Source organism: Tenrec ecaudatus, chromosome 14, assembly GCF_050624435.1.
Source record: "Tenrec ecaudatus isolate mTenEca1 chromosome 14, mTenEca1.hap1, whole genome shotgun sequence".
Classification (NCBI taxonomy): Eukaryota; Metazoa; Chordata; class Mammalia; order Afrosoricida; family Tenrecidae; genus Tenrec; species Tenrec ecaudatus.
Genome location: NC_134543.1, coordinates 110,585,346 through 110,604,415, shown reverse-complemented (window position 1 = coordinate 110,604,415; position 19,070 = coordinate 110,585,346). Strand labels below are relative to the sequence as shown.

General features: G+C 38.5%; 1 protein-coding gene across 2 annotated transcripts in view; it reads left to right on the top strand.

Moving 5' to 3' along the window:
* The window catches only part of COPS2 (COP9 signalosome subunit 2), a 30,051-nt gene that overhangs the window by 361 nt on the left and 10,620 nt on the right, over positions 1-19,070 (top strand). For both annotated transcript variants that reach the window (XM_075530527.1, XM_075530526.1), the window contains exons 2-4: positions 10,022-10,135; positions 10,820-10,897; positions 17,548-17,673. In XM_075530527.1, the coding sequence (XP_075386642.1) occupies positions 10,022-10,135; positions 10,820-10,897; positions 17,548-17,673 (318 nt within the window). The remainder of the gene's footprint in view (positions 1-10,021; positions 10,136-10,819; positions 10,898-17,547; positions 17,674-19,070) is intronic.

Sequence of the window (19,070 nt, the reverse complement as noted above, 5' to 3'; positions counted from 1 at the left end):
ACCCCTGGTCCCAGAGGCCCAACTCTGGGTGCCTCCCACCCCCTCTGACCCTGGGCGAGCCGTCTAGGCCCCGGGTCGGCTCCGTCGGCACCAACATTTCAGGTCCTTCTTTACTCGCGAAATGCTGGAAATTGAGAGACCCTTACCTTAGTGCCCCCGGGCCTGACTCAAAACGCCACTTTTGCATCTCCCGGAGACGTGCTCCAAAAATGTAGTTGAGGGTTGGTCTTGCTTTGGACTAACGGGTGATGGAAGACGCCCAAAGCAAAGGTGAACCCCAAACCCATGGTCGTGGAGTCAGCGAGCCTGGAGGACAAAGTAGAACTGCCCCATGGGTTGTAACCTTTCTGGGGTAACTCGCCCATCTTTCTCTCGTAGACAGCTCTGGATTCGAACCTTTTGGTTAGCGGCGGAGCACTCAACTACTGCACCGCTGGGGATGCTTCGAGCAAAATAGCTGACCTGGGAAGGGAGGGAAGTTAACTGCTGAGGGAGGTGGTTTTGCTTTCTTTGGGGTGTTGGTTTTTGTTGTGTTGTTTTTTTCTTAAGGGGTTCGATAGCTTCTTCCTTGATTTATAATTTTCCCAGTGTTCAAAATTTAAATTATCAACAGTGTGGAAACTAACGAATTTATCAAGCCGAATGGCGACTATTAAAGATTCAAGGTTAAATTCATGATCGAATTTACAGGTTTTAAAGAAAAACCCAAACGTTCCGGGTTGCTGTTCAAAAAGTTGGCAACATATGTACAAATGTGCCTGATACAATTGATGTGTGGATTCTTGTAAGAACCCCCAATAAAATGATTTATTTAATTTTTTTAAAAGGCAGGGGTGATCTTTGTGGGAACGAAGAAAAGTTACTTGTACAAAGAATTCTCATCAGCCTTGCTATGTTTATATGTTTTGTGGGACCTTTTAGTGCCAGATAAGATGTTAGTACCCGTATGTTGCATTAAATTCTCGTCTGATGGCAATCATTTTTAGTTAATCACCCTTTTTCAAAAGACTGGGTATTTCGACGGAACCGGATAATATGCTTGCTATGACTTGAGAGTCGGAAATTTTTATAATTCTTCGAGTTAAGTGTAGAGTTCAGATTATGATTATGATTTCAGACTTACATTTTGATTTGTCCAAGCCAAATAGGTTACAGGTAGGCTGTGTTATGTATGTATTTTAGTTTACTTGTTTATACATTTATGTTAAAGGTGTTTTGTAACCTTCAAAATGTTATATTTAAAGGTGTATTTTTTTGTATAAATCATTTTACTGGGGGCTCTTATAGCTCTTATAACAATTAATATATCAATTTTATCAAGCACATTTGTACGTATGTTGCCATCGTCATTTGCAAAACATTTTCTTTCTATTTGAGCCCTCCATATCAGTGCCTCTTTTTTTCCCTCTCTCCTTTACCCTCCCATCTTCGTGAACCCTTGATAAATTATAATTATTTCCATATCTTATACCATCCACTGTATCCCTTCACACACGTTTCTGTTGTTAGTCCCCTTGGCAGTGGGGGTGGGATGGTGAGAGGGTCGTGTAATATGTCATGCCTATCATAGCGATCGGTTTCCCCTCCCCCCCCCCACTTTCCTCCTACCCTCATGGTATGGCTACTCCCATTTTTGTACCTGAGGGGTGTGTTGAGAGCGCTTCCCTGTGCCAGTGTACATACTCTGGTGTAGCTGGATGTGTAAGGAAGACTGGGGCCATGATAGTCGGGCTGAAGAAGCATTAAGGAACTAGAAGAATGTTGTATATTTTGTTGGTGCTCTACTGAACCCTGGCTGGCTCTTCCCTTCCTTGGGACCCTTCTATGAGGGGATGTTTAATTGTCTACAGATGGGCTTTGGATCTCTATTCAAATGCATATTGTTAGAATTTTAAAATCTTTTTGCTCACGTCTTTCTTGAAGAATATTGATTACATTTACTTTATTAGCTCTATAATTAATTTGAAAATTGTCACTAAGGAATAACTGAGAATCATAATGTCCTATGAAAGGCTCAATTTCTGTAAGAATTTTAATTAAATATAGTGTTAAATACAGCTCCTCTTTCCCAGCCATTAAGGGTTCAGCTTACATGTACAGTATGATGAAGTTGACTATAGTTATTTAACAGATTTTTTTATTTCTAACTACTACCAGCCCCCTGCGCCCCCCCCCCCCAAAAAAAAGGTGTAAGATTTTACAATACTACAAAATGAGATGAAATAATGTTCAGGATTCTGTTGCCTGTCTCTAAAATAGTCACCTAGATTTCCAATCTGCTGTCAGGTAGTGAAAACTTTATTATTACATCTAATAACAGCTACACTATTTGTTGTCAGAAAAATTAGTTTTTAACTGACTTCCTTAACCAATTTCCACAAATCGTTATATATTTTTTAAATACTTAAGGAGGCTGATTCATAAAATTTATAATTTCATGTTGCCAAAGAGAAAGTTTTGTTTTGCTTCCTTTTTTAAGTAGTCATTTTTTCAGGATCAATTTCCCTCTTTTAAGAATTTAGAGTTTACAGAATTGGTCCATTAGAACAATATTTTTTAATGTATCCTTTATTTGGAAAATTTGCTATCATATAATTTTAAAAACATGTTAGAGTATTTTGGACCACTTGGTTAGAGCATATCTTTTATGAGTTTATTGATAGATACTAAGTAGGCATGTTGCAGAGATCTTGGAAGTTCACTTTCATATCACTGCACTACAGCACACAAAAGTTTTCCCACTGCATATAAAAAATGTTTGCACTGTATTCTGTTAAAGTGTGAAGTGGCTTTGTGAAAAAACAGTCTAAAAGTGAATACATGCTGTTGGGAACAATGGTGCTGATCGACTTGCTACACTTGACTGATGCTGGGTGACCATACCACTTGGATTTGTTACCCAAAAAAGTGTGATACATATTTCCAAATTTTACTTGGTTTTGTTCTTTCCCTGTCTAGTTGAAATAATTAATTAGGCTGCTACTTGCAAAAGTAAAAATTGTTTCAAAAACTAAGTTTTTATTCTCCCTCTCCCCTAAAAAAAGAAGTTCCCCGTGTCTAGGAAAAAGAGAGGACAGCCTTGCTAATAGAAGAAGAAACAGAAATGTGGAAGAGTTCTCCATACTTAACTGTTTGTTCCAGTACAATGTTTCATTTTTATTAGCAGTAGAAGCTGGAGTTTTTCTTAGTAGTCTTAGGTAAACTGGCAATTGGGAGATGGTAGTGGTAAAAACTACTTTTGCAGATTTATCGATTGTATGCTAGTCTCCACTATAATACCATTCATTAAGTTAATTACACCACTGATAAGTTAACAATATTGTAATTCTACTTCAGCTATTCTAGTATGAAATATGTGATTCTTTTAGTTAGAATTTAAGAGACTGGCATCATGCCAAAAGTTATTCAATAGTACCTAGGAATTCCTTAAGTCAGAGTTCCTATTTGGGACAAAAAGTTAACATGGTCCCAATGGATGGAGATGGGCCCTGGTGTTTTAGGTAGCTTTGGTGGCAGTGTTGAATAAGCCTTGAACTGCTAACTGCAAGGTCAGCATTTCAAACCACCCCTTCTCTGTTTTCATAAAGATTATCCCTTCAGAAACCCTACAGGGGATGTTTATGGGTTGGAGTTGATTTAGTGGAAGTAGATTTGGTTTTGTTCTGTATTTGGATAAGATCCCTTTAAAGTATTATAAGGAATAAAATGATCTGAAAGTAATAGTAATTCCACTTGGTTAAATACCAAGGTCTGTGTCCTGTTGTATTTCTTTTGTCAAGCTCATAGCTGAAGTTAGTAAGTAGATGTTACTAGTGTGTAGTTTTTATGCCCAAAATTATACTACGTTTTTCACTACATTTTTAGTGGGGAGGGAGATGAGTCTCATTTTTTCTATAGGGCTTCTATAGAAATCTCTTCATTTGCCACTATCTTAATCAAGTCAGCGGATAAATGATGTGTTGGGAATTTTGTTTTCTGTGTTCAAAATAACCATAGAAGATGGTTTATTTAGCAAATGGAAAAATGGTGCTTAGATCTTGAGGAAAGAATTTAGGGTCAATTCAAATTAAAAAAGAATAAACCCAGTGGTAGTAGGAAGCAGTAGGTGAAATAACATGGGACAAGGATACAGGAATAGCCTTTAGGAATTTCTGTGTTCAGTAAGAACTAACATGTTAACTATTGGGTAGATAAGGAGCTTGGTATTGGGCAACTACTACTCATTTATTTGGACATTTTACATTTACAACAATAGTAAAAAGTCTCCCTCTTTCCCATTAAATAGGGAGCTAAAGGGAGGGGAGAAGGGCCAGGATTGTGAGAGGGTATGAGACCCAGGACCACCAGCTGCTTATGTTGCCAGGTTGGGAGGAGGAGTCATTCAAGCTGCAGCCTCTGCTGCTGGGCCTAAGTAGCTGGCCCTCACTTATGCACAAGGCCTTGTCCTGGCAGCTGCTTAGTGGGAAGATGGCAAGATGGAGTTGCTGTGGTGACGGTTCAGGTATGGTGTGGAGCTTCCTGCAGCCAGTTACATGAGTGCTTTTTTGGAGGGCTGTGAGCAATGGGGGAGGGCACACTACCCATCCAACTCTCACAGAAAGCCCTGGTCTGTAGTCGCTAACTATGCTGCTAAGTGTGAAGTTAGTGTATAATTTTGCTCTGAAACTCACTTGTCCCAATGGCGTAGTATTACCTGACAACTATAAGTTGGGTATTTTAAGTGATTAATTACTTGGTTTAATGGTATGGGCAAAAGTTTCCAGTGCTGCACAGACATTTGGAATTGTACATGTAGCCTTCATGAAGGTATTAGACATTACAGTTAGGCTTTTAAGAAAAGTAACATGTTTCCATTCAGGCATTGTCTACTTGGAAGTAGTCATCGGAGGTGTAAGTTAGCAGTAGTGGGGGAATGCTTCTCGGGAAATGACTAGGCATAATGTCCATTAGGTGTATCAATGGGATTGCATGGGATGTATCAGCATTTCAACATGTTTCCAATCATTGGTTTTCTTTAAATAGAGTACTCAATGATATAGTGCTTTCAATGCATTATGTTGGTCAAGACTCTTAGTTACAAGGGACAGAAATGCAAGTCAGACTAACTTAAACTAAAAAGAGCGTTTATCTCTTCCCATTACTAGGATATTCCATTCTGACTAGATTCATGGGCGCAGATGGTGACACCAGGCTTTTTCTGTTCTGCTGCTCCTTGGACCATGCTCCTCACTGTGCTTGCTTAAGTTACTTTCTGTAACGAGTCATCATCCAAGTAACATAAGCCCAAACTTCTATTGACCCATCTGACGTCTGTGTGCCTTTCTGTCCACCACTCACTGTAGAGGGTGGTACTTGCCGGTCCTCTCTGGGTGAGGCATTGTCATGAGAATGCACACAAGGGCCACAGGAGGGGAAGCATGAGTCACCAGGGCTCTGTCCAATGAATACCTGTCTACTACAAATGTAGGATGGAAAATGCGCAAGACCATGTAAGCCTTATTTGTTGGGTGAGAAAATATAGGTAAAAGGCCTGGAAGTAAATTATGAATTATTTCCATCTTTTTTTTTCAACCTTGTTTTAAAATTTTACTTCTTCCAAACAGTGAACTTCTATTATTTTTATGGCAGGAGGCAGAGAGCAGCAGTGTGCAGAGAACAGTTACTTTCATTTGGTCTGGGCACTCTACAGTAATTGCCACTGCTCAAAAAAATGTTAAGACTAACAAACTTGTCCTTAAAACCTGAAGCATGATTAAGCTAGCTATTTAAATAGGTAATACATGCCCACGATTCAAAACAAAATTATAAAAATGTATGCAATGATAGTTCCTTATTCCCCATCTGCCCAGTTTCCTTTTCTCCCCATAGGCATTTATCACATCCTTTTCTTTAAAAAGCAGAATGTAGGCATCTACATATTGTTCTATATTTTGCGTTTTATTTTTCTTAGAGGTGATGATGTAAGTATTAAATTTATTTACTCATTGCTCACTGATTGTATATGTGTACTATGTTTATTGATGTGCACTTGACCTGTTTTCAGTGTTTCTAGAAAGTGTGCAGCATGGGGGGGGGGTTGTTCTGTGTTTAACAGCTTCAGCTGGTAGCCAAGCTTTGTCTTTTGAATGAGTTTAGTTGAAAAATATATTCAGAGCTAGGTTTGTTCAACACGTTCGATCTTCGAACTAGATCCCACTTTTGTAGATGAAGAGCACCTGACCCTGATAAAACGGGCACGGAGAAGAGTTTGGAAGTGTTATTGATCTACAGGGGTTCCATTGGAATAATTCTGTTGCCCACTAAAGTTACTGTTCCATGGAAATGATTGATTTGGGGTATAAGTTTTGGTGGGTCCACAAAAAGACCAATTGATTATTTCTTCAGTATACTCTGTACATTTAACATAAAGTAGTCCAAACAAGGGTAATGAAAATGATAACGGGATACTGCTCTTGCTTGTAGAATAAAAGAAATGTAAGGCTTTTCACTTTGACTTAAAATCATAAATTTTGGATAAATAAAGTGAATGTATACATTCAGTCTTAGAATGAACTCATGTTGCCTTAGTGGGACATAGAAATTTCCTCTGGGGTTTCGCTCTCAAACTTGACAGAGAGGTATATCATTGGGTGGCTCACTTAAATAGATTGATGAGAGTGTTAGAACTAGAGCCCCAGGACTGTGACTTATCGTGGACAAATACAAGGATGCTCTAATTTACACCATTAGAATGGAATTCCGTAAAGTTTAGATAGTTGTGAGTGGCTAAACCACAAATGTTACCTAGGACTTAGATCATGGCTGAATTCTAAGATTAACGTTAAGCCTACCTCTCGTGTGTGTCCAGACCAAAACTGAGACAGTCTTTTCTGGAGTAGAAAAGCCCCATCCAGCAGAAGAAAGATGGAGCTTTCTATTTCTGTAAAGAGTTACAGGCTTGAAAACGCATAGGGGCAGTTCTACCTGAATCTATATGCTTGCTTCGAGCCGGCATTGACTGGACAGCAGTGAGTGGGTTGAGTATCAGGAGTGAGCTGCACTTTTGCCTGTGTGTAAAGCAGGCAGCCCCCACCTGCTACCACCAAGTGCACTGAAGAAAATGTCATTAGAAGGTTCTGGATATAGAGTGAGAGGAAAATGTGGAATAGAATTCAAAGTCATAAAAGAGATCCGAATTTATTGGTTGGATAGAGCCTGGTGGGACCCACAAACTAGTGGGCTCAGAGTAGTCCTTTGGGTCTGAAACTTGAGTTCACCCCTGTTAGAATAATCAGCTGTTAAGATCAGCAGGGTTAGGAAAGGAGGAGGAGTGGAAACAAGCACAGGGAGGAAGGAGACATGGTGATGGGACATTGAGTGATTGGAATGGATGAATTCAAACCAAAAAGTGTATACAATGTTGAATGTCAAGCTGATTGTAAAAGAAAAAAAATTAAAGGAAAAAAATCTGATTCAGTTTTCCTTTCAACGATTCATGCACATTCGTTTCACTGATATGATCCCCAAGTTTTGGCGTGGACCAAATGAGCCTCAGCTTGCTGAGAAGTAAAAGAATTGGGGCCCATTATATGGGGCCGTTTTTTGTTCGCTGTATAATAGCGCATCAAATCTTGTCTCAATTGTGATTTTTATTTTGCTAAAGCAGCTAAAGCTTAAAAACCCTGTGCTATCTGGAGCAGGCGAGGCCCCATGCATCGCAGGTGGACAGTTTTGTACTGTAATCGGTAGTTGTGTGGACAGGGAAATGTGATAGACACAGCAGGAAATGTACATGGTTGTTTTCAGCAGGGTTATAATTGACCATAATTTCCAGGTGGTTGAGGTTACTCGCATTTTAAGTCCTCACACAGCATTTTCTGTTTACCCTTTGCTGGCAACTCTTCGCCTTCTGCTGCCACGCGTATCTCTCTGCTTGTCCCCCACTCATCTCCTGATCTACCTCTAATCTGCCCATGAATTCATTCCAGCACGTAGCAACCAGAGACCCAAAATAAGGCAGGGTGGAAAAAAGGGTTCCACATTTCCAAAGGTGTAGATAGAGTAAGTTGTGAAGCTGTAATTCTGTACTCAAGGACACTTCGAGAATTTAACCAGCTTCCCTGAAGAAATGATATTATGGCTGAGATTTGAAACAGTGTGCGACAGTTAACCAGATAGAGAGGGGTGTCATGCAAACATGGCAGAATCATTTGGAAGGTCAGGCCAGGCTGGCTACAGCGAAGTGAATGAGGAGGAGGAGGGGAGCTCGAGATAGACAAGATTGAACACATTTGCTAGAGCTCAGATTTTGATAGTTTTTGTGTTTGCTTGTTTAACTTAAAGAGCTCGCTTTTGAGGCAATAATGAAATAATGTACATTTTATAAAAATTACTCTATTTACCCCAAGAAGATTGTTATATGCCAGTGATAGAAAGCAATAGCAAACTTCAGTTACCTTCTGCATGTGCTTTTATAGATTATTATATATAAGTACTTTAAAACTTACTCATTTCATGTAGCGGATAAACTCCCATTTTCAAGATCCATTTCAGACACCACGTATAACAAACACCATTGTTTTCTCTTTTTTTAAAACATTTTATTAGGGGCTCATACAACTCTTAACACAATGCACACATATCACCATTGTTTTCTGTACAGTGACTTATTCTTAATTATTTTTAGCTTGCTCAGTTTCATTATAGTCAAAGCTGAAGTACGAGGAGTTAAGAAGCAATTAAGTGATTATGAAATTTATTTACTGCCTCAAGTTTTATTTCATATTTTAAGAGAAAAGTTCCCAGGGAATTCCATGTTAAACCTAACTTCAGGAGCGCCACCCCTTCCTGTCTCACACAAGCATAAAGCCTCCAGAGGGCGCAAAGGCACTGTCTCAGTTATAATGTGGCCTGGTTTCAGACTGCCTTACACTGAACCACTCTGTGTGTCTCTTACTCTCTTGGGCCTTTATGATCCTTTACAAAATTGTCAGACATCTATCAGAAAGTCTATTAATTGTGTTTAGGTTTAGAAATATGAATGCAGTACTGTTCTTGTATTTTTGTGTTTATTTCTAGAAAACTGTTCTTGACATAAATTTGCCCTTTTAATGACTGCTGTTGAAAGGAAATTGTGTTGTATATTCCTAAAATAATGATTTTTGTTATGCTCCGTGTGTGTGTGCAGCTTTCTTACCTATATTTTTATTTCCAAAATTATACATTTATATTTTGTAATCTTCATTATTAGAGTGAATATCTTGGAGCTTTATTAAATTCATGTATACACAGCTCTACAAAACAATTCATATATTTTATATTTCTCTTCTGCCTTATTGTTCAATACTGGTTTTCACTAAGAATTAAATGTATGCAATAGAAATGTCATAGAATTTTATAAATCCATCTTGTTTTGCTTATTTTCTTTGGTTATAAAACTATTAAGGTGTGTTAATATAGTTAAGCAGCTGTTGAGTAATGCAGAAAAGGAAAATATTCCTACTAACTTATGTCCATATTTTATACAAACATTATATGTTATTTTCATACTAACCCTCTCGAGCTTTAATTTGCTGTGTGAGTTAAAGGAGGACACTTCGTTTACAAAAGGAAATGCTCTAGTAAGCACTAAACCTCTTTGTCATTGTGGACTGTCATCTCAGGTATGTAGGCCATGCTAGAATATTGAAATTGGGATTTAGGAAATAGAGAAAATTAGGTTCCAGAACTAAAAGTAAATAATTAGATTTTTCTCAAGTTCCATGCCCAGTAAAAGGTTAACTAGAATTGGAGTATTAGCCTATATTCATTCTTGGCCTTTGTTTGTATTCATTGTATAGGAATAACAGTTTTGATACAATATGGTCCTGTTCTACCCACTTAACGTTTTTCATAATGGTTAATATCACTGGCATTTTACTTATGTATTCAAGATTGCCTTGTTTTGTACATTTATATGGTTTTCCCACATTAACAACAGCCACTCTTTACAGTGTGATATGTGGGTTTCTTTTTCATTTTCATTTCTCTTTTCAATACACAGGAATACTCAGAAGATAGTAACTCTGAGCCAAACGTGGATTTGGAAAATCAGTACTACAATTCCAAAGCATTAAAGGAAGATGACCCAAAAGCAGCGTTAAGCAGTTTCCAAAAGGTTCATGTTTCTCTCCAGTTGATTCTGTCTTAAAGTTGTGGGGTTTTGTTTTCGTTTGTAAACAGTATTTTAGATGGGGAAAAAATCTCTAGTGATTTTATATCCCAGAAATATCTTGTGGGCATGTGAAGTAAAATTCATTCAAAACCTAGACATTAGTTGTTGTGTTAGGCCGGGTTGACTGGAGAAACAAATCCAATGACACGCATAACGTGTAAGAAAGCTTTATGTCAAGAAGTAATTCTATATCAAGCAAACATCCCAGCCCAGTCCAGATAAGTCCATAAGTCCAGCACTAGTCCTTAAGTCCGATACTAGACCGTACGTCCCTCTTCAGACTCACGCAGCCACATGCACTGATGCACACTGCAGGAAGATCATAGGCCAGTGGGTGCAAAGTTGTGAGCATCCAGTGGCAGTGGCCACATCACAAGGTCTGCAGCAACCAGAGTCAGTCAGCAGGAAGGTGATGGCAGAGAGAGGGTGGGAGGTTCCCAGGACCCTCCTTATGGAAAGGTCACGCCCACAAAGAGGTATCATCAGGCTGCGACCTGATTGATAGGCTAGACTCCACCCCTACACTTTTGTCTATCAACTTGACGTGAAAGTATGTAACTACCAAAGTTGTCATTGGAAAATGGCAAATTTAGTATTCAATTTGAACTAAATTTCTTCTCTTTTAAGGTCTTGGAACTTGAAGGTGAAAAAGGAGAATGGGGATTTAAAGCACTGAAACAAATGATTAAGATTAACTTCAAATTGGTAAGATTTGTGTTGAGGAGAATTAGCCATCAATGGCCTATGTGGCGGCAAATATCACTATCTCTGTTTCTGTGAAACGCATCTCTCGACATTTCTTTATTTAGATTGCTTTGCAGCCATGCCTGTATTCATTAGAAGAAAAATTTGTAAGAGACAAAATATTTCTGTTTTAGAAAATGTATCCCTTAATACAAAGACAGTGTTTAGCTGCATTATTAATAGAGTGACTTTTACATTTTTTAGTGTTTATTTTGAATTTCTAAAATTCTTTTGTATGTAAGAGTTCCTCTTCCACTGACTAGGCAAAATTATAGGGTTCATTTTTAACACCTTCTTTGCCTTTCATCCACAGTTTTCCGGGGGAGGAACTCCTGTTGCTTTGTGCATCTTCAAATATAGCTAATGTCTGCCTGCTTCTTGGTATGTCGACTGACTCCTTTGGTCTGAGCCAGCGTCATCCCTGAGCTCCGCATTGTTGCCATAGCCTCCTGATTGTGCTCCCAGATTCCGTGTTGCCTTCCTCAGTCTGTTCTCCACGTGCAGCAGAGTGATCTTTAAAATGCAAGTCAGGTTTTGTCGTTCTTTGTGTAGAATCTTCTAATAACTTCCATCCCCTTCAATAAACCCCAAAATCCTTTCTGTGGCCTATAAGGTCCTGTGTAAGCTCACCTTTCTGGCTTACGTTGGCTGTTTTCTCTGCATTAAAGCTACAATCAGCTTTATGGCTCCCAAATAGTTAGCTCTGTGGCTCTTTTTCTCACTTGATTTATCTGTTCATATATATGTATGTATATAACCATACATTAGCATTTTTACCAACATTGCTTACCTTCACCTATCCTGCTATTTTTCTTCATTTATATCACCATTTGCTCTTTTTACGTATTTATTGTCTTCCCCCTCGCCACTCCTCTCTCGCCCCAGTAGAGTATAATCCTTCAGAACAGGACTTTGTTCTACTCCCTTGTATAGAGTGGCTGGAACTTAGTTGGTATTTAAATAGTTTGTCAAATGAACTCATAGATAAGTTGAAATTGTCACAATGTGTAATCTCATAGAAGACAAATCATTGGGTGAAGGGAGAAGTTGGACAGTATAAGATATGACAAAATAATAGTTTTTAAATTATGAAGGGTTCATGGGGGGGGAGAACACAACATCAATTTCATTGATTTGATCAAACCAATTTAAGAGTACAGGTAGAAGTGGTAAAAGAAACAGGAGATGAGTCCTGGACTATGAGGGGGCTTCTAAAAGTTCATGGGAAATGTCATCACCTTTTACATTTTAACACGGATTTTTTTAAGCTTCCTTGTAAATGTGAATTTTCGCTCACTAACAGTGAAGAGATTTTTGAGAGGAAATGGAGCTGAGAAGAGCAGAGTGATGCTCTGCGTGTAGTTCAGGAGACGAAGTGCCTTCTTTACCTTGTTCGTTTTCCACACTTTTCTTCTCTCCCCCCATTAGCACCTCAGTCCCAGCATCTGAATTTCTTGAATTGATTAGTATCTTGATCCAGCTTACTTTCCGTCATCGTGCATCCAGAGTAGAGCTTGGTCTCGTGGTGAGTTCAGAGCTGGGCTGCTCTGCTGGAGGAAGGCTAGGCTCTGCTCCTGCAGCGATGACAGCCTCAGAAACCTTACGGAGCAGAGAGTCGCTACGGGTCAGGCTTGACTTGATGGCAGGTGGTTTATAATCTTACATCCTACTGTTCTTATTTAAAAGTTTTATTGGCATATACGTCACATATACAATTTAACTGGTCAATCGTGAAGAATTGTGGGGTCATCCGTTCAGAACATTTTCTTCTCGTACTCGTGTTAGCTTCCCGAGTTCCTTACTCTCCCCTGCCCTGCCCCTAGGTAATTAGGAATCCCGTGACTGTCTCTGTGGGTTTGCCTGTGCTGGATGTCATTACAGAAAATCAGAACAAAACATAAACGCATCGTACTGCTTGTGATGTGCTCCCACGCTAGTGTTTTCTCCCACACGAATGAGATAGTCCCCCTGGTTTCTGTCACCATGATCCACATTTTATTTTAGCTCATCTCAACCCTCCAAACAGGAGGACTCTCCCAGCCTGTTAAGTATTATGAAATGTATTGGACTCTAGTTAAGGAAGGAACAGTATTTATTTTGCAGTTACTCTTTAGTTCTCCTTTGGTACTCTCAGAACATCCCATTATTACACCAGGACCCTGTGCTTCCTTCCCATTTATTGTTTGCAGGAATACACAAATAATTACTGCGCTGACTTGTAGAAGCTCTCAGGAAGAATGAAATCTAGTCTCAAGGGACAGAGATTTTGATTAAAATAGCTAGTGATATTAAAATTCTCAACTTTTAACTGCGAATTGAAATAATAACAAGCTCTTTGTGGAAATCTGCTGTCTTAATAAGCTAACAGTGACTTTATTTTTTGACTCATTTAAACAATATGATACATTTGAGACTTGGGTGGACATAATGGGAAGTGAGAAAGGAAAAAAGTTGTCTTATGGTCTACCTTCTTTGAGGTTCTGTCCCTGCCATTCCACGCTCCTTTCTTTTTTGGTTGGATTCATAGTAGGCCCATATTGCTGTAGTCTTGGGTTCGGGGTAGTAAAAAGATGAGTTAGTTACCAACGATTTGATGTGCTCGTCACTGCAGAAAAAAACCAGGAAGATGGGGTACTAGAGTGAAAGGTGCATGAGGTTGGAGGTAGAAGACAAAAAAAGAAAGAATACACTCACCACGGAGGACAGAAGTTTGCCTTCAAGACAAACAATGGAAAATGCCGGAAGCATCAAAAGAAGATATAAGGAATAAACAGCCACTGTACCAAAATCAGTTGGTCAATGTTGGTCCATTTCAGGATATACGATCAAGAGCTGATGAGGTTGTAGGAAGAATTCCAAACTGATGAAAACAAGACTGTAGCAATTAATGGACTATCTATCAGTTGAAATATTTCAACAAATGGATGCAGCCTTAAAGGTGTTTACTCATCTGTGCCAAGAAATTTGGAAGTATGCTACCTGGCCAACCAACTAGAAGAGATCCATATTTGTATTGCAAAAATGGTGATCCAGTGCAGACATGTTCAAGCAATGTCATTCATACGTGCAAGTAAAATGTTGCTAAAGATAACTAAAAGGGAACTACCAAAAAATTCAAGGCGTTTCAAGAGAACCAAGGGGTCAGGGGTATTACAGCTAATATCAGGTGACTCCTGGCTGAAAGCAGGGGATACCAGAAAGATGTTTCCCAGTTCATTGACTATGCAAAGGAATTGACTATGTGAATCATAAACTATGGATTATATTGCAAAAAATGGAAATTCCGTGTTATTCTCACACAAAACTTGTACACAGACCAAGAGGTATCATTTGAACAGAACAAAGTGATACTACCTGGTTTCAAGTCTAGAGAGGTTTGTTAAGTCATGTTGACTAGAGAAACAAGTCCAGGGACATTTGTGTGTAAGAGAGATCTTTATATCAAAGAGCAATTGTATATTAAGAAAACAGCCCAGTCAAAATCAAGTCGTTGAGTCCGGTATTAGCCTATATGTCCAATACCAGTCTCTAAATTCCTCTTTAGACTCACACAGCCAAGTGCAGGAAGGTCACAGGCCAATGGGTGGAAAGTCTTGTGGATCCAGTGGCAGTGGAAGCATCTCAGCTCTGACATGAGTTTCCACATGGCTCCTCCAGCTCCAGGGCTCTGGCTCCATCAGTGTCGCTCCATGTGTCTTGTCGGCAGGAAGACGAAGCAAAGAATGAGTGTGGGTCTGGCTTCCAGTGAGCCACTTATCTCCATAGGGCCTCCAAGTGAGGTCATGAAGCTGCAACTTGATTAACAGGCTAAACTCCACCCCTTCACTCTTAATAATCTGAAGTTGACACCAGATTATGTAACTACCACAAAAGGTATGTGGTGGGGGGGCAGGGGGGTATGTCAAGGTTGTAGTTTTTCACTATACTTATTCAGTGTATTTGAAGAGCAAATAATTTGAAACGACTGAATGAAGAAGTGCCAGCAGAAGTGAAAACTTAGTAACCTGTGATATGCAGATGATATAAACTTAGTAGATGGAAGTAGATTTAAAACTTGGGTAAGGTGTAATACTCAACATAGGAAAAAGAGAAATCCTCACAACTGGACCAGTAAACAGCACCATGATAAACAGAAAAGTTGAAGTTGTCCAGGTTTTCATTTCACTTGATCTGCAGTCAGTACTTGAGGAGGCAGTAGGCAGTAGTCAAATGATATAGGGGTAAAGCTGCCTCTTTAAACTGTTAGCAAGCAAAGATGTCACTGTGAAGAATCTGGTGGACTTGACCGTAAAACTCAACTGCTGTTGAGTCATTGCTGACTCAGTGACCCTGTAGGACAGCGTAGAACTGCCTCTTGAGTTTCCAAGACTGTAACTGTTAATAGGAGTGAAAAAGTCCCATCTTTATCCTACAGTTCAGCTGATGGTTTCGAACTGCTGACCTTGCAGGCCACAGCCCAACACCTAACCACCATGCCACTGAGGCTCCATGCTACTTTCAGATACTTCATGTATATGGAAAAGCTGAAATGAATAAAGACCAAAGAAGAATTTATGCATTTCAGTTACGGTGTGGCGAAGAATATGAACTGTCAGGAGAGAACAAACCTGTCTTGGAAAATCACAGCCGGAATGCTTCTTGGAAATGAGGCTAGTGAGAGTTCCTCTCACATATTTTGGACATGTTACCAAGACAGATGAGTCCCTGCAGAAGGACATTGTACTTGATGGAGGATCAGCCTGAAAAAGAAAGACTACCCCCACTCCCAGCCGTCACCATTCCCAATGAGGTGAATTGAGCCAGTGGTTACTATACTGAGCTCTCTTCAAGAAGCAAGTGTTGTTGTGCGATGATGCTAGACCTAGACAGGGTAATGTTTCTGGGGTACTGTGAGTCAAAACCCATTCGACAGCAGCTAACACAAACAGCATTAAATAGCACATTCGCTTGAAGCCCTTTTCTTGACATCTGATCAGTAACTGGGCTTTCGGAGATTCTTTCATTTCAATTATTTATGTCAAGCAGCCAGTGAGGGAGAAAAATGCGGTAGAGCTTCCTGCTAAAAAGAGTAAACCTTTTGAGAATGGCAAATCTGTGTAGCTTGTTCTTTAAGTGGGGGGTTTTGGTTAATACCAATCACTTTGATTTTATATATCTTAGCCTGTTAATATCTTTTTATTATTTAAATGTGAGGAGCAGTATCAGAAATTTGGGATATCTGTAAGTTGGATTTTTTCAATGGACTAAGTAAATTTGGTTCATGTCTGATAATCTACTTATTTCAGCTTCAACATAAAATATTTCTAGTGTTGTATACATATTTATGTATTTTTTCTATTATCAAATTTTGTTATTTCTTAATTATGTACCAATACAAAATATGTAACTTAATGTTCATGATACTTTAAGTGAAATAGGACTTTATAAAATCTGGCCATAGTCACTATAGGATACTCACCTTCCTGACACGATCGCTGAAGACAAAATGGGTGCATAAACAAATGTGAAGAAAGCTGATGGTGGCCAGCTATTAAAAAATAATAGCACGTGGGGTCTTAAAGGCTTATAGATAAAAAAGCGGCCTTCTAGCAGGGAAGCAACAAAGCCCACATGGAAGAAGCACATCAGCCTGTGTGATCTTGAGGTGTTGACAGGTAAAGGTATCAGAAGTTTAAAAACAAGCAACCAAATCAATGTGAAGGAGCATGGTTGTCATGGAGACCCAAAACCCACCTGTAAGATAATTGGATAGTCCCTCCCGGAAGAGATGCGGCGTGGCACCGATGAACCACATACCTGTCCTCTAGTTCTTTAACAGTTCCTCTGTTAAACGGTTTTTATTTGTTTACCTCAATCATGTGAGATTTGTGTGTGTGCATTTGTATATTTAAGATCGCTCTGTACATGAAAGTCAAGATAGATGACCCTTCAGAAACAGTTAGAGGAGTAATGGTTCCCTGAGGGTATGAAGGTGGGGGGAATGGGGAGCTGATAGCATCAATGACTATATAACCCAAATCGATTAGCTCGAACAACAGAATTGTATGCGAAGGATATGGTGGGTTTTGTAAGATATGGCCCAAAAAAAGTGGAGGAGTATGGTCAGGGAGGGAGACAATAAAGGGGAGTTAAAATCAGAGTTCAAGAAGAAAAAATGTTTTAGAATTGTGGGAGCAATTGTATAACACTGCTTAATGTGATTTAACCATGGGATATCGTGATATCTGTAAGAGCTCCCAATAAAATGATTTTTTTTAATTTAGCCGTGGTGTAAATAACATACACAGAAATAGGGTCAGTTTCTAAATCTGTCCTTAAATTGAGTGAGCACGTAAACCGGAATAGTTTGATCTGGTTTGGATCTAACATCGGTCAAATATTTGTCATATGTAGTATACTTTTTTATGTATAAAAGCATTAAAGAAACCCTTTCAGATATTTTGAAGCATCTTTAACATAATGTGGTAATAGTAAAAATATTTTAATGCATCCCACAAAGTAGCACCCATTTACTATTATATTGTATGCCCATGAATTTTATGTTTCTATGCTTCATACAAGTTGAGGATAAGTCTAATGCATTTTTAAGAGATTCTATTTTTTTCTTGCAGACAAATTTTCCAGAAATGATGAACAGATATAAACAACTATTGACCTATATTCGGAGTGCAGTCACAAGAAATTATTCTGAAAAATCTATTAATTCTATCCTTGATTATATCTCCACTTCTAAACAGGTTAGATTCCTCTTTTTTTCCTCTTGGTACCTATCAATATTTTTTGTTACTTATCCTGAGTGCCCTGTTGTTCATGTGCTTTAAGAAAATATCTATTAGTTTTAATACTAATTATATGGTATTTGTAAAGTATTAATTCCAAATTTACTCTTAAATAAATTCAGACGCTGAAATAATCCATTTTTGCAAGTTTATATTAGAATTTTGCATAGTTACCATCATAGTTCCCTGTAATAAACTCCATCATCACTTCCATTCTGAGTCACTAAAAACTTAACACTTTGAATCATACTTGGTTTATAAATTTGATTCTTTGTTTCACTCTTTGGGTTTCGGTCCCCAATTTATTCAGTCTATTGCCGCTTTTCAGTGAACAGAAAACCCCAAGCCCAGCCCCCGTGGCAATGGTGAAGTCTCGTGATGCAGCCCAGGCACAATCAGGTGCGGTCTCGACTTCCGCGAGCCGCCTGGGTCATCCAGTGCTTGCTTTGGAAAGCATTAACGATTAGGTGCTTGATAAATGCTTCTAGAGAGGAGAGAGAAATAAAAGGAAGAATGGATAATAAAACTAAAATCGGTGCTTGGGGAAATGATCATGTTTTCATTCTTTAAGAGTTTTGTTATCGAGGAAAGCAATGATTATTTTTATTGATACTGAAATTTTTCTTCAAATTGTTTTTAATTCGATTATTTTTTCGTATTTTCAGCAGCATAGCCCTAAGGTTCATCTTCCTTACTTTATAATACTTGAATGCGCACATTCTCTAGAACATTTGGCAGAACATTTAATACTTTTTATACTCATTAATAAAAATGTTCGTCTTACTGGCCTCTTTTATTCCTGTTTCTACTCGATAACATTTTTATTTATTGAAGCAGTAAGTAAGTTGGTTCTTTATGTATAGAATATATAATGGAAATAGAAGAAGCTAAATCTACATATGCAATTAGGACATAACCACCTAATGATTCTAAATCTGGAATTATGTTATATATCATGGAGATCTTTTTCTTTCTAATGTGAGAATGAGAATGCTTTCTAAATTTTACAAAAAAGTGTTATAGAGCATTTTTGGTTCTGTAGCAAAATTTTAAATGTTATGCTAGTGGTTCAGTGGTCATATAAGTAAGTGATTTTAAAAGTTAAAGATTGCAGATTCTTGACAATAATAATAATTAATAAATTATCAAGGGTTCAGGGGGGAGGGGGAGCGAGGAGGGAGGGGAAAAAACAAGGGGCTGATACCAAGGGCTCAAGTAGAAAGCAGGTGTTCTGAGAGAATGGTGATGGCAACATATGTACGAATGTGCTTGACACAATTGATGTATGTATGGATTGTGATAAGAGTTGTATGAGCCCCTAATAAAATGATTAAAAAATAATAATAAAGTAAAGA